This window comes from Arachis hypogaea, chromosome 18, assembly GCF_003086295.3.
Source record: "Arachis hypogaea cultivar Tifrunner chromosome 18, arahy.Tifrunner.gnm2.J5K5, whole genome shotgun sequence".
Classification (NCBI taxonomy): domain Eukaryota; kingdom Viridiplantae; phylum Streptophyta; class Magnoliopsida; order Fabales; family Fabaceae; genus Arachis; species Arachis hypogaea.
The window spans coordinates 34,319,105-34,332,335 of record NC_092053.1 but is presented as its reverse complement, the minus strand read 5'-3'; the positions used below and the strand labels follow the sequence as shown (position 1 = coordinate 34,332,335).

Genomic DNA, 13,231 nt, shown 5'->3' with positions numbered 1-13,231 from the left:
AAAATACAAGCTCTTTTCGCTTAATGGCGGGTTAACGCTAACGGGATTAACCTGCTACAGTGGTTGTTTTTTTTTTTTTTAACACAACTCACTTATCTAAATTAAAGTTAGTACCTGCAAATTAAAACTGAACATCAAAATCATAACTCTAATAACTTATATTTTATATAATACAAAATCGAAATTTTAATTTAGAATTTTGTGTATACTTTAACAATAAAGTATTTTTTCTAACATATCAAGATTTAATTACTTTTAACACATAGCCTTAAAATATTTTAAATGAAATAAGTATCTGTAAATGTTTATAACATTATTAGTTTGGAACATTAACAGGAAATTCATGAATCTCATCTATCCAAGGGTTCTTCTCCTTGAATGGATGAATGGTTTGCAATGCACACCAGACAGCACTATTGCATTTGAATCCTGACCCAAATGCAATCTGCCATATCCGATGACCCTTCTTGACTCTTCCTTTGGCCTCACAATATGCCAATTCATACCACACTGAGCTGCTTGAAGTGTTACCATATCTATAGAGAGTCATTCTAGAAGGTTCCATATGCCAATCACTTAGTTTAAGCACTTTTTGCATTTCCTCTTGTACTGCTTTTCCTCCTGTATGAATGCAAATGTGCTCAAAAGCAAGCATAAAATTTGGAGTATATGCCTCTATGACCCTTGTCTTCAAAAAATTTCTTGCAACTAAATTTGCGAGAAATTTAAGTTGTTCAATCAAGGGTAACACATCTTTTCCAAGAGTTGAAATGTTTGCTTTAAGGGTTTTTCCTGCAGAATTCATAATGTTCTTCGAAAGCGCAATGCCAGTAGAAACACCATCTTCATCTTCTTTTTCAAGGATGCTATTGTAGTATTGATCTTGAGAACCATTGTGGGTGCGAACAATGTGTTTAAGATAATATTTGGAACGATGAGAATCAGAAGAACGGTTGGAGAGTAAAATTGCTGCACCTCCCACTCGAAAGAGACAATTGGATACAAGCATGGAACGATTGTTTCCAAAGTACACTTTGCTACTCAGGTTTTCAGTGCTGAACACTAAGGCATAAGAATTAGGACGTACCTTCCATCACATATATATGAAAATCAACAAATTAGTTATATAGTCAAAATAGTCAACTTAAAAAGGTATATGTTCAGTAGGTACATTATTGAAGGCACAAATGGAACCATACATGTAAATTATTACTTATTTTTTCTTTATTTAATGGAAAGTTTTATTTTTAATTTGTACATGGTGTATTAAATAATTTAATTTGTACTTAGACCAAGGAGTGTAACTTAGCTTAGTGCGAAAAGTGATTAAGGAAGCCATATATCAGAACTTCGCTCTTATACCATGTAATATATTAAAGATCAACGAGGTTTGAGGTAGCCAGCTGAGTGAAAGATTAAGATGTAAAGAATGGTAATTGATTATGACAGATGGTTAATGATTCACAAGTGATATGCTATGTTTATATTGTATCTATCTACAAGAGTGTAGGAAAACATATATAACATAATAGCTAACTAAATTTGTGATGAATTTTATTTTTTTAAAGATTAAGCCATATTCTCTAATTTCTTGTTAATCCTATCAATCGGTTTTCAAAAAATATGTCAAAGTCCTGAATTCAGTTATTAGTAATTTTACTTTATCATATTCAAACTCGTCCTAAAATATCATAATATATTAAATTAAATTAAATTTCTAATATTCTTATTAAATTCTAATTTTATCTCTAATATTTAAAACGTCATATTTTATCCAGAATATTTTATTGTGTTCTATTTTTATTCTCTAATTAAAATTAAAAAAAATTTTAAAAATATTATTTTTTATTTATTATATATTTTTTTTGTTCATTTGTCATTTTTACTCTCAAATCACTGCAATCATCTACTATAACTACTACAATTACGATTTTTGTCATTAACTAAAAAAAGAATCACAAGAAAAAAAAGAGTATTTTAAAAAAAAATTAATTTTAACCAAAAATCTAAAATAAAACGAAATAAGATAAAAATATAACATTTTAAATAGTAAAGACAAAATCAAGATTTAACCTAAATGTGGGGGTATTAAAATAGTAATTTATCCTAAATATTTTTTTTATAACTTTAACTATACTTATATAGTATACACTTATCTTAGTCATTTAAATATTTTGGACTGGTCACTCCGTGTGAATAAGGAAAAGTACCTGCAATAGTTGTTGGGCAAGATCAACGGAAATAAGTCCAGCACTGCAACCCATGCCACTAAGATTATAGGTCAAGACATTGTGGCTAAGCTTGTAATGGTTGATAATCATTGAACTGAGAGAGGGTATGTTATTGAACAAAGAACAATTGGTCACAATGATTCCAATTTCCTCTTTTTTCACTTTTGTTTTCAACAAAAGTTCATCAATGGCGCCAATCATCACGGATTCTGTCTCACCCTTTGCCTGATCCAAGCTTATGTATTTCGGGAATTTCATGATACATTCCGGAATGTAGGTCTTTTCACCAATTCCAGACCTCTCTAGAATCTTCCGTATGAAATCTAAGCTCTCATCTCGAAATTTTCCTGTACTCTTTATTAACTTCAAGAAATGCTCCTTAGTGCACATGCATGCAGGATTATGAGGTTTGTAGCATGCAAAATCCACAAGATAAACGTGTTTATTTCTTGTGGGTTTCATTAGGTAACAATATAGTGTGGCTAATATTGATGCTAACATGCCACACCGTATGGAAACTAGAATAAACTCAGCATAAGACTTGTCCAAGTGGAAATCATGAACCAAGAAGTGTTGAATCGTAGTGATGAGGAAATTATTATAATAATAAGAAATAGCGAGAATAGATAATAATGACAGAAGAAAGAAACTCATCATGTTGGTGAATAACTGAATATGTATTGGTACTCATAAACGCTGCCTAATTTATAGGCAGATTTGCACTTTGTACAGTTAATAGGTGAATTCACTTAGCAAGAACTACGGTTACTAATCCTAGTTTATATATATTGATCAAAGATATCACTTCAATAAACATCTTCAAGTACATACTCACTAGCTACATCTATGTTACTCCGTCCATTTTCAAAATTATTAACAACAATATACATATTAAAAAAAAAAAACAAATTCTGGTCATTCTTAATGTTAAAATAATAATATATGAATAGTAGATGAAAGTAAATAAATAAATATATATTCATTTATCACAATTAAATAAATTACGGATCTTCGGAAAAAAAAGTTAATGCCATATTGACGATCAAAATCGTCAAATAAAAATTTATATAAGTGAACTAACTTTATTTGAATACCATAAATTCTTATTTATTAGATTATTCTTAATATTTTATTACAATTTTTATATTGTTCTGACCTATTTTTAACCTAATCATAATCCTAAAATTAAAAAAAAAATACACACAAATAGTAGCCAAAAACAAAACAAAAGAGAAATGAAAGAGGAGAAGGGAGAAATGAAAATAAAGAAGAATGAGAGAGAATAGGGAAAGAAGAAAAAAAAGGAAAAAAAGAAGAAAGAGATGTCTGCGGTGAGCAACGATAATATCAAAAAAAAGATAACGAGAGATACAAAAGAACAAAGAAGAAAGAATTGAAGGAGAAGAGCATGGTTAGGGCAACAATGATGAAAACAGTCATTGTTGCCGCCACTTAGGAGAAGAGGGGAGAATAGAAAAAAGCTCCATTGAAAAAAAAAAGCTCAATAGAAAATTATTACTATTGGATTCTAGATATCTGACAGTAAGTGCGGTTATGATTGATTAAAAAATTTAACCAATTATGTCGGACTATATTTGACGTGAATTATCACTATCAGATAAATGCTGAATACCGTCGAATTTAGCGTCGGACATTACCAGGAGATTTATCGTATGATTTTCCGACAGTTACGAGTAAAAATTCGTCCCTCGAAAAAATTACCGTCGGAGTAAAAATTTTGTTACTAAATGTAACGGTAAATAGTAGTGTGAAATTTTATTTTATTAGCGCCAATGTTACTGTCAAATTTTACGGCGAAATTTTTTTACAGTTACAGGTTTTAGTGAAATGCGGCATTTAGCCAACGACGAATATTTTACTGGCGGATATTTTCACCAGTGAATCCGACGGTAAAATTCAAACGCAACCTTTTCTCCTCTCTCTCTCTCTCTCTCTCTCTCTCTCTCTCTCTCTCTCTCTCTCTCTCTCTCTCTCTCTCTCTCTCTCTCTCTCTCTCCTCTTCTCTTCTCTTCTCCTCTGTCTCGTCTCTTTGTCTCTCATCTCTATGCCACAGCTCCAGTGAAGCTGCCGTCGTCGCCACCACCTAGAGTTGCGCGTCGTCCTCACTGCTGCTGGAGCTATCGCTGCCACCACCACCGCTACTATTGTTGTGCGTTCCTGTCGAAAGTCCTCACCTTGTCGCCATCACTGCCGCCTCCTATCACAATCACGCTTCCACTAGCCTGCAGCCACCATCAGAGGTAATTTTCCTATAGTTTTTTATTTTTCTGATTTTTTTGTGAGTTTAGAATTTTGTTAGGTATTTTATTAAATTTTGATTAAATTTGTTAATAAAGTGTGTGATTAGGATTTGTTGTGTTAATTTAGTGAAGTTATAAATTAAATAATGTTATGGTAGATTAGGATAGGGTGAAATTAAGAGTGCTTGAATTGTTGGAAGATTTTATTTGAGTATTAAGAGTGCTTGAGTTGATGGAAGATTTTATTTGAGTTTAGTAAATGAGTTTCTTGTATTGAATTTATATCGTTTATTTTTATTATGCCTATTGTTAATTTGGTGAAATTAGAATTAGATTTTAATTAATTGCAATGTTGAGTTTTATTTATTTCTTTTAAATTAGTTTTTGATGTAGTTTCACCTTGTGAATTTAATGAGTTGTCTTTTTTATTAGGACAGTGCTATTTTCTCTGAAATCAATTAGAGTTCGCTTCTTTTGTAGTCTGTGCAGTCATATTCCAGGTTAGTTTTATATCTCTGTGTATAATAAATTATTTTAAGTTTTATGTCGAACTTACTTTTCCTAGGATAGAGTTTTATGACAGAAGTAGGAGAAGGATGTGTAGTGGCGCTTTCTCGAAACCCTTGTTTACTGGAAAATTGTGGAGTTATAAAGGATTGCACACTAGAACGGCTAGAATTCGATTTTTTTATTAAATGCATGTTTGTTCTAATTTATGCCTGCAATTGTTTCCTCTGCCAAATTTTTGTTTAAATTGTTTAAAACATATTTGGTTTATGAAAAAATGATAATTGAATTTGATAGGAGATTCTAATTATAGAAAAAACTCTGCCGAATTTTCTAAAAATTTTAATAAATTGTATTGTTAGTTGAATTTTAGGGTGTTTGTTGCAAAATGATTCCAAGTCATCATCTATTTATGTATGATAGGGATAACGGTGGACAACGGGTCTAAAACCCGAGTTCTTTGAGGGAGTTGACGAGTTTGTTGTGTATGTGTCTTTAACATTTAACCGTTTAGGGCTCAAGGGATATCTAGGTATCCGTGCTATAACTATCGGCTGACTAAGTGGTCAGGACCTTCGGATATAATACTTTACCTCCACCGTAATGGGTTCAAAGATGGGTACTAGATGTGGACGGAACACAGAGAAGTGGATGAGCAGGGAATTAGCTGGTCTACCTCAAATTTCTTTCGTGTTTATATTCTGTATATTTGATATTTCACATCATATATAAATATCTTTTTACAGATAAATTAATAATTTATTCTTTACTAATTGGGAGTTGACTATCGATTCTTAACTATCGACATCCATTATAGATTGAACAAGAAAATAAAAAATTGACTTTTCCATGGGACTTCCCTGACAGTAACGATTATTCAGATTTTTTAAAAAATAAAAATTTGACACTTCTGTCAATTTACTGTCAGATTTTTCTGATAGTAACATGGCGTGAAGCCTTAATGTTTGGCGCCACAATTACCGTCGGATAATTTCTGATGGTAAGTGGCATCAGATTGTTGTAACTTAAACATTGTATTCCGCTGCTAATTCCGTCGCAAATTACTGTCTGGAAAAATAAATTCATCGGTAAACATTAATCTCATTTACCGGTGAGGTTTATACCATCAGCTACAATCTAACGCAAAATCAAATGATAATCACTTTACCGGTAAATTATTTTTGTTTTTTGGCCGGTAAATCCGACGACACTCAGCGTTTCTCTTGTAATGTATCATCGAATTATTCCATCAGTAATTCTGACAATAACAATTGGATAATTTTAATTTTAAAATATAAAAATAATTAATCGTCATAATTTTTTCTCTGTAAATCTAACAGTAATGCCCACATTATTGAAAAATTAATTCTTAATCAAATATATACAATATCTGTGTGACCTGTTTTCAAAATCAATATTTTCACAATCAATATTTATATCACGATTAAACATAATAGAAACTAAATATTACTCTTTATTAGAACAATAAATGAAATGTGAATTAAGTTTATGTCAAAATGAAATTAAATGTCATATAACAAAGTACTTTACGAAATAAAAGAAATGTCGAAACAAAGTACGAAACAAAATAACAAAAATGTCAAATAACAAAGTATGAAACAGAATTCTAACTATGGGAACACAAATAATCTATATAGTTCTTTTGGTCGTCCCTCTCCTCCTGTGTTGACAGCGGTGATAGTACTGATGCAGATGCTGTGAGCCGCCTCCAGCATGGCTGTTGTTACCAGCACGGACCTGATAGTAGTAAACCACTATATCCTGCTTCATTTTGCAGATATGCTTTAGCTCCATTTGCATGTCAACATGATAGCAGGCGATGGAATTTCTATCCTCATCCACCACATTCCATTTGGTTAGGAGAGCAAGAAGGTCCTCGGACTACTTCTCAACCTACTGGAGAAGGTGATCCCGATCCTATATACTCTGGATGAGGTTCTGGATATGCTCATTCAATTCGACGTCTTGGGAAGCTAGAAGAATGCTGGCAGCTAAGGTGGATGACCCCTCTTCAAAGGGCCTGAGCAAAAAGTGCTTATGTCACACCGTATGAGGATCCACTGGCATAGAATTAATAGACTTGTGCCCAACCTCCACACTCTACTGGAACAGACTGCTGGGTCGTAGCCTCCAACCTCTCTGTGTATAATGCCTAACACATAAAAAAATTATACATTATGAAATAAAGACAAGCCATTATTGCTTAAAATAAATTATGTTATGAAATAAAGGCAAGTTACCATTAAGTCCTCAGACCCTCTGTCCACAAAGAGCTCCTTATTTTCCTTCCATGGGGGGATACATAAAGACTTTAGATTCTAAAGGAACGTTGTCCAATGAATTGGTCTTCACATATAAACAAACAGGTTAAAACAAGTGCCAATTAAGTGAAAAAATCAAATAAACTTAAAACTTAAGTAAGTGACACTACAAGAAAAACACTGACTGTCGTCGAATTTATCGGTAAAATAATGAAAATAATTCGTTGGTAATAATTTCAATCCACCGGTTACAGACAAATTCTCCGATGGATTATTTACTCAAAAACTATTTAATTCTTAACAAAAAATTTTCGCCAATAATTTGGTGTTCCATTATTTTCTTTAAAAAAAATTAAACACAATTAGTGGTCAAATTCTTTTTCTTTGTATTTTTTATTTAAATTTATTTATTACACAATTAGCAGTCAAATTTTAAATAATAGGAATAAATATGGTAAATTAAATATCAAGTGTACAAATAAAATGAAAAGTCAAATAAATAAAATACAATGAAATACTCTAGAACAAAACTCTAATCAATAAAGATCTTGATATCATCGTCGCCGTCATCCCCCAGATAGTCCTGCTGAGGCAGCAGACTAGGCGGTGATGTCAGTGCCCCTCTAGTAGTGTCATTGCTACCACCAACAGCACTACTGCCACTGGTGCATATCTAATCTTCGTACACCGCCATCTGTTGCTCTATCGCTAAAGCCGCTTCAGCTCTCGCCTCCACTCTAGCCAGAGAGAATCTGTGCTTGACACGCATGTGAAGATCTTCTTATACCTCTCCTTAGATTGCTGCAGCTAATGAGCATGCTGGTAAAGGCTTCGGGTGAGTTCCAGCACCTGCTCCCTTAAATCAACACCGTCCTCGGGATCGATGGGCCGACAGTTGGTGGCAGAGGCAGATGAAGGTACCAGTAGACACCTTCCCTCTACCTCGACCACGAGGCCGTTTTGAGACCTCTACCTGTAGTCATGCCTACAAAGAGCATACCGGCAAACACATAGGTCACAAAAATAATTATTACAAAAGTTGACATAATTAAATTACATAAGGCCAATTTTATTAATCTTGTACTATTGAGCAAAACCTCAATCATTCAAAAAATTAAAAACACATCAGATTCAATCATCAATGCGTAATAACAAAATTTTATTAAGAGTTCTTTGAGGTATTTTTACAAACACTTGGCGTGCAAAATCATGAAACACATCAAGTAGCAAAACCAAACATTTTCTCAACATCAATTAACAAGTACAGTACCCTAGCAACAGCGACTCACAATATTTTTAGGAAAATATCCGAAAAATTTAAAACCTAATACTTTAAATCTAACCTATCTTAACAACCTAAATCACAAAAATCAGATAACTAAATTGAACTAACCATAAAATTGATTCAAAATTTAAAACTGAAATTATAATCAAACTTAAACTAAATTAAACTAAAATTAATGGAATTAAAAGAAAATATTGTTCAAGAACCTGCAAGGGAAATACTCACTAGCACTTGGAAGAAGGACTACCAAGAGACAACAACGACGGCAATCCATGAGGCAACATCAACGACGGCAATGGGACCAGAGGTAACGACAGCTACCAAACACGAAGGAGCAGTGACGGCGGGAATGGAATCTGAGGCAGCAATGGTGACCCAACATGAGGCAGTAGGGACGGCAACCCACGAGGCAGCATCAACGGCAGTGGAACCCCTGGTAGCGATACCGATGTTACAACTAAGAGGAGAAGGAGAACCAAGGTGAGAGAGAAGGAGAGAGGATAGGGTGAAGTTGCAGAAGTAAGGGGGAAGGGTTTCTGAATTCGAATTTCATTCAATTTTTACCATTGACTTTACCGGCGGATATATCCGATGGTAAGGTCCTGTTCGCTTTCCAAAATAATGACGCGTTTCACTAACTCATATTACTGTCGAAAATTTCTAACACTGAATTTGACGGTACCATTGGCGTTCATGAAGTAATTTTCGCGCCCGTTATTACTGTCTAAATTAGGGACGGATTATAAATTCCGACGGTAAGTTTTTTGGGAACAAAATTTTACTCGTGGCCGGCGAAAAAATTCCTGCAAAATTCGCCAATATTGTCCGCCAGTAAATCCGATGTTATTCAGCATTTTTATTATAGTGTGAATTATAATTACAATTATAATTTCAAACAATCAAGCATTTAATCCTAACCGTTCTAATGTGCCTTCTCTTATTATTCCGCAATTTTTAGCAAACAAAGGGTTGAAAAAGAATCACTAGAAAACTTTCTCCCACTTCTGGCCTACAAATTTATCCTAAGAAAAATAAGTCAAACATAAAACTTAAATACTTAAATATAGTTTAAGAGAACCAATCTTAGTACTACATAAACAACCCACGAATAAACAGCACGAACAACCCACGTATAAAAACAGCATAAACAACCAACAAATAAAAATACGATCCCAATAAAGGACAAATTATTAAATTCATTAAGTGAAATTAAAGTCCAACAAAATTTCATCCGTAAGCTAAATTTACCTAATCTAACAAATTGTCCTAAGCTCTAATTAACCTATCTTAACTTAATCTAACAACTTAATTGCACCAATGATATTTTTTACACACTAATTTTTTCAAAATTAACTTAACTAACTTAATTAACCTAGATTAACATAATTAACTACTTAACCTAGCCTGACTTAAATTCTAATTACTCTAAACTAACGTAAATAATTACTATATCATACTTTGACAACAAAAAATTTTGAAAATAAAAGTTAACTAGCCATAAATTATATGCCTTAATTGCAAATAAAAATTATATATATTAAAATTTAAAAACTTATTAACTTCAAAAAAAATCTAAAAAAAAAAGAAGTGAAGAGAAATCCGGGTGGCAGAGGAGACTAGTGGTGTAGTGCAACGGAGGAGGCAATTGGGTAATCGAGGAGGTAGAACCTGCATGGTGGTTGTACGGTTTAGGGTTTTTCTAAAAAATAAAAAAAATAAAAAGAGAATAACTTACCTAAAGGAGGAAAGAGAAACAAAAGTCCACAGACCACCTAATGGACGCCAACAGGTAAAATCTCCTTGTGCTTCATAACTAAAAAGTTTTTCGAGCCCTTTGCTAATTGGGGCTAAAATTTCAGAAATTAGAAATGTCAAAATAGGAATAAGACTGGATATTATTAGAAATGCCCAACAAATATCATAATCGTAAAGCAAAAACATAAATATACTCCTATGAATGTGAAAAATATAACAGAAACAAATTAGTGGTGCAATGATGTGGAGAGGACATTGGCGCAGCGCGGATTTCTCCGATGACACACAACGGTGCGTCGATGGTGGCAACAAAGAGAGAAGAAGAGGATGTAATCAATGTTTGGATTGCAAAAGTGGTGGTTATTGTGGGCTTCAACTCTGTCGGCGATCGGAACTCATAATGATGGCAGCAACGCAGTGAAAGTGAGCTCTGGAGGCGCGACAGAAGGGATGGGAGAAAGGGGAGGAGAGAAAGGGATATAGGGAGGGGTTTTAGTTTCAAAAAATGAGGGGAAGGAGAAGGCAAATTTGAATTAATTTGGCGTTATTGTCGGATTATAAATTCGACGGTAATGAAGTCTGTTTTAAGTAAAATGGTGCGTTTAGGTTATCTGGATAACAGTCGGATTATTTGAAAGTAAATCCAATAGTAACGTTAGGCGTCAATTTTTTTACTTTGGTGCCACTTATTTGTGACAAAGTTGCCATCGGGTTATTTAGTTTGACATTAAGGCTCTACGAAAACCCTAATTCCAAAATTTTCATCAGCTAATCCGCCGCTAAATCTGACAAAAATTCATCCAGTAGTACACGCTTTTGTGGTATTGGTTGAAATCCCTATTTGTGTGCATTCTATCATATATTCAAGATCAATTTTGAGCCATTTGTGTCAATTCCTCTTGCCTTACATTTGCCAAAAAGTTTTGCTTCTTAATATATAATATTGTGTTGTACTTGTATTGTTTTAAAATTTCACCAATTAGAAGATTCCAAATTTTTTAATATTATTTCAGCATGTATGTCAATTTTTTTTACATTACATAAAACAATATAAATAAGTATTATATAATTTGCAATTATTTTTGTTATCCTTAATCATTCTAATTGTGTTATTTTTCCCATAAAACATAACAAATACAAACAAACTCTACAACAAATAAATAAAAAGAATCTTGTTGCCTTCAACATAAAATCATTTCACTTCTCCAATCCTATGCATTCAACAATTTGCAAATCAAAGTGCACTACCAAAAACAAGGGGTTTAGCCACGGAAAATCCGTGGCTAAACTCCAAAAAAACTGTGGCAATTATACTTTGGCAACAAATGAACATCCATGGCTAAAAGGGGCGACACAATTTTAATTAGCCACGCTTTTTACTTCAATAGCCACGGTTTTAATATCCATGGAGACATTTTGTTAGCCACAACTTTAGCACGTTTAGACACACTTTTTTTTCGTGGTAAAATAAAAGGATGCATGCCACACTTTACCCATGACAAAATTGATCAGGCCGGACTTTTTTGCCACACTTTTTTCCGTGGCTAACGATAAAAGTTAAATTAAAAAGAATATCATAATAAAAATGCTCTTTAATATAAAATTACATCATATAATATTAAAAAAATTAATCACATTCTTATACGTATTATCCATAGTATAAAAATATAAAATTAACAAATACTTAGTATTGAAAAGCAAATATCCTAGATTAATGGATTTAATGTTAAAAAAATATCCAAATAAAACTATTACAAAATAAATATCAAACTTTGCTAAAATGATACAGAAAATTGAAATCTTGAAAGTACCAAAATAATGAATTTATCAAGTTCTCCATTTCTTGTTATACAGACAATCCACATGCAAAAATATTTTCAGGTAGATAGCAAAAAATACACATAACTTCAGCTACTAAATTTTACACCACTAAATTATACACCCCGTCGATACTCCAGTTGCTTTGTGTACTCCAATCAAATCTGCTAAGCAAGATAGAGATCAAGAATTAAGCTAAAAAAAATTAATAGGCCATGATTTGACTCCTCGAAGATGATAAAAAAATTAAGGTACAATACTTACTTCTCGAATGTAATTTGCAGCTGTTTTGTGGCCTTCAGTTGTCAGTTGCATAACATCTTTTAAAATACCAATTAGTAATTTGGAATCTATCTATAACCAATAACAAAAGAAAGAATGCATATTGGAATCACAAAAAAGGTCTAAAATTAACTTTCATTGTTAAAAAGAAATATAAAAAGCAAAATGATGCCATGAAAATCTTCTTCGCGATTCGGGTTTATCGATAGAATCTGATTCCACCGATTTTGCTTGCTTTTTCGGCGACTCAAACTGGCGGTACTCAAAAAATAAGAGGTTGCAAATGGTTACCACGATCATATAAATTTGCCACTATTTTTAGTTCGTGGATATTTTTTCGTTGGTAACGTCCATATTTCTGGTAGTAGTGGGTTCAATTTATAAAAAATTCACTTGTATTAAATTGTTAGTTTCAATAAGGAATGTGTTTTGGGAGAGGAACGAGAAGAAAACATGGAGCATCTGAACTTCATAGATGTATTTTTTTAAGTTTTACAGGTTACATATTTCTACATGTGGATATTTTAATATTGGGTTAACCACCAAAAATGCCCCCAAATTATTCAAACACTAACAAAAATACACCCGAATTTTACTATCGACAAGAATGCCTTCAAATAATTAAAAACTCAACAACAATACCCAACAGTAAATATATATTTTCAAAAAATACCTTAGAGATTAAATTTTGATGCAATTTTTTGCAAGCATGATTATAAAAATAATATATTATTATACATAAAAATTGGTGATTTTTTGTTAAGTATATAATTTTTTTATAATTATTTTTGTTAACAACCAATAATACTT

General features: G+C 32.5%; 1 protein-coding gene across 1 annotated transcript; it reads right to left on the bottom strand.

The window, feature by feature from the left end:
- Nucleotides 1-273: 273 nt before the first annotated feature.
- Nucleotides 274-3,720, bottom strand: LOC112769905 (3-ketoacyl-CoA synthase 2-like). Its single transcript, XM_025814354.2, has 2 exons — nt 2,211-3,720; nt 274-1,087 (listed from the first exon to the last, which is right to left on the bottom strand). The coding sequence occupies exons 1-2, from the start codon at nt 2,886-2,888 to the stop codon at nt 317-319; spliced, it is 1,449 nt and encodes a 482-aa protein (XP_025670139.1). The 5' UTR covers nt 2,889-3,720; the 3' UTR covers nt 274-316.
- Nucleotides 3,721-13,231: the final 9,511 nt, after the last annotated feature.